Source organism: Momordica charantia, assembly GCF_013281855.1.
Source record: "Momordica charantia cultivar OHB3-1 chromosome 4 unlocalized genomic scaffold, Mcharantia_2.0 BLBB01000004.1, whole genome shotgun sequence".
Classification (NCBI taxonomy): Eukaryota; Viridiplantae; Streptophyta; class Magnoliopsida; order Cucurbitales; family Cucurbitaceae; genus Momordica; species Momordica charantia.
The window spans coordinates 11,395,559-11,398,407 of record NW_028275162.1 but is presented as its reverse complement, the minus strand read 5'-3'; the positions used below and the strand labels follow the sequence as shown (position 1 = coordinate 11,398,407).

Sequence of the window (2,849 nt, the reverse complement as noted above, 5' to 3'; positions counted from 1 at the left end):
TACGAGGCACTGTATGGGAAGGAGTGTCGGCCTCCGGTTAATTGGGACGAAGTCAGAGAAAGAGTTCTCTTGGGACCGGTGATTACGCTTGTTTACATGCGTAAAAAGAAGGTTTTAGATGCTGTTTTTACTATGTTTCAGCTTTGTTTCAGATTTTTCTCGATCGTTTGAGTTCCAATTCATGCAAAATTCATATACTATGGTTTGTGGATGGCTTATGTTGTATTTATGACATTTTAGGACCATTTGGGAGTGCAAATTAATCAAAAGAAGCAAAAAGACGAAAAAGTATCATGGGAGGCGCCAGACGCCTGGGATGCCTGCAGAAAAACAGGTTTTCTTCCAACTTTGCCCTTAATGAAACGCGTCTTCCAATGCGTTTTGGTGGTTCCAACCGATGCATACGTGTAGAAGAAGTGTTCCACTATCAGTTTGAGCACGATTTGGTCAGTCAAAAGAGTTGGAAATGGGTGATTCACCATCGTTTTAGGACCTACCTAACCAATTCTGCACAGCTATAAATTCCAGCAACTTCTCCACCAAATTCATCAAGCCTTGCTTCCTTCTCTTGATCATTTTTAGTGTTTCTTTGTTGCTTTCTAAGTACTTTTGAGTTGCTTTCATTAGTTGCTTTTAGTTTTTAAATCCCGAGTACTTTACATTCTTTTATTGAGCTTTGTTTTGTTTCCATTTGTACTTAGTTATTTACTACTTATTCAAATATATAAAAATCTAGCACTTTGCTTATCTTCCCTTTGCCTTTACTTTATTTTTAGTTAAGAGAGTTGTATTTTTGGAGGAAAGAGCACGTGACACTCTCCCTTGCTTGAAAGAGAAGGGCGAAGCTCTCAATCCCGATAAAAACTCTCCGTTAGATAACTTTTGTTTTTCACACATGCATTCCACATTCAACCATTTTACTTGCTGTATTTTCTTCAATATGTCTTTCTAAATTCCCGTCTCTAGCCCGGTTATGGATAGTTAGCATTTATGTCTAAAAAGGGTTGCTAAGAAGTAGTGTTTTTGCTTTCCATTCATTGCTCAACATGTTTTCCCAAAAAGTTAGGATTTAGAGAAGGCCACTGTAAGTCTTAACAAGTCAATACTGAAAAGGTTGCTTATTTGCATTGTTGAGTGGTTAAACCGAGGAGAGGAGCGCCTTAGACATAAGGGTTCCGCTTAAGTAGCCTAGACATAGGACCTTAACCCGAGGTTGCGACTATTTCCATCCTAAAACTAAGATATCTCTCATAATAGACATATTAGGGAATGTCTTAGGACTTTGAACTTGCTTAGACATAAGTAAAGTGAGAAGCGTAGTCGTTGGTTTCTAAAGTAAAATGCATATTATCCTTAGCATGTCCTTGATTCTTTGTTGGCTAACTTGAAGTAAATCGGGCTAGGTTTTATTATTCTAAGTCCAAATCCCAAATCCAAACCATTATTTGTGACCACTTCCCATTTTACAAGAATCACTCATTCCAACATTCACTATTCTTTAAAACTTTAGAGTTTGGAAATTGTTTAGAAGTCCTTGAGGATCGATACTTGGATACTCCATCCATTTTATATTACTCTGACAGGTGTGCGCTTGCATCTATATAATTGTTACCACGCTTAGCGCGTGCGTTCAGCATAAACACCCAGTCAACCGGATTTGGTGCAGGCGACTAACAGCGCCATTCAAAAGATCAGGGGAAGAATGCAAGTCGCACAGAGGCGTCAAAAGAGTTATGCGGACGTCAGGCGTAGGGAGCTCGAGTTTGTGGTAGGTGAACGGGTGTTTCTTCGTGTGGCACCCGTAAAAGGGATTTTACGATTTGGGAAGAAGGTCAAGCTCAGCGCAAGGTTCATTGGGCCTTTTGAAATTTTGGAACGGATCTGCCCAGTCGCGTATAGGTTGGCCTTGCCACCATCGTTGGCAGCGGTTCACAATGTGTTTCACGTGTCTATGCTGAGGAAGTATATTCATGACCTTTCGCACGTCTTGGACCCCGAACCATTGCAACTGGATGAGTCCTTGTGCTACGAAGAGGTACCCGTCAAAGTTTTGGCAAGAGAAACCAAGTTGTTGAGGAACCAGACGATTCGCTTGGTTAAGGTTTTATGGAGAAACCACCAAGTGGAAGAAGCTACTCGGGAGCGGGAGGACGATATCAAGGCGAGGTACCCTAAACTGCTAGAACAGTCAACTTTCGGGGACGAAAGTTTTTGAAGGAGGGAAGTCTGTAACGCCCCGAGTCCCTCAGGTTAGTTGGTCTCGAAACAGGAGATTTTTCATTTAATACTAAATCGATTGTTAATTAAATTATCTATATTTATCGGGCTCTAAAAATCCAATTAAATTATAATTTATCGAACTTTGTATGTTGGGTCTTGTTTTAAGGGAATGGACTCCTTCATCTTTGGGCTTGGATGATTAGGCTTTCATTGAGGGAAAATTTGTTTTAAAACAAAACAAAAGGAAATAATAAAAAAAAAGAAAAAAAGAAATGTAAAATAAAACAAAACAAAAAGGAACCCTAACATTTCTTCTTCTTCTTCTTTTTTTCTTCCTTTCTTCTTCCCCATTCCTAGCCCTAGCCGCCGCCCACCCTTCTCCTTCTTGTTCTCCGACGAAGCAGCACGGCAGCAGCGAGTTGTTCTCCCTTCACTTTTCCGGCGACGCTTCCTCCGATCCGCGGTGACGGCACTGGCAACACGCTCACGAACCCGACCACGCCTCCACGAGCAGTGACGCTCCTCAGACCCAGCCGGCGGCGGCGCTTGACGAACCAACGGTGACAGCGCACAGCGGCTCCGGCGGCGCAAGCTTCATCCTCGGGTGTTCCACAGCAGCTACGGTCAGC

The 2,849-nt window shown here is 42.1% G+C and overlaps 1 protein-coding gene across 1 annotated transcript; it reads left to right on the top strand.

Moving 5' to 3' along the window:
* Positions 1-1,702: 1,702 nt before the first annotated feature.
* LOC111017551 (uncharacterized) lies at positions 1,703-2,215 on the top strand. Its single transcript, XM_022293339.1, has one exon. The coding sequence runs from the start codon at positions 1,703-1,705 to the stop codon at positions 2,213-2,215; it is 513 nt and encodes a 170-aa protein (XP_022149031.1).
* The last annotated feature ends 634 nt before the right edge of the window (positions 2,216-2,849 follow it).

Bases quoted from the DNA above. Each gene is read 5' to 3' on its own strand.
- LOC111017551 (XM_022293339.1), top strand. From the start codon at position 1,703: ATGCAAGTCGCACAGAGGCGTCAAAAGAGTTATGCGGACGTCAGGCGT.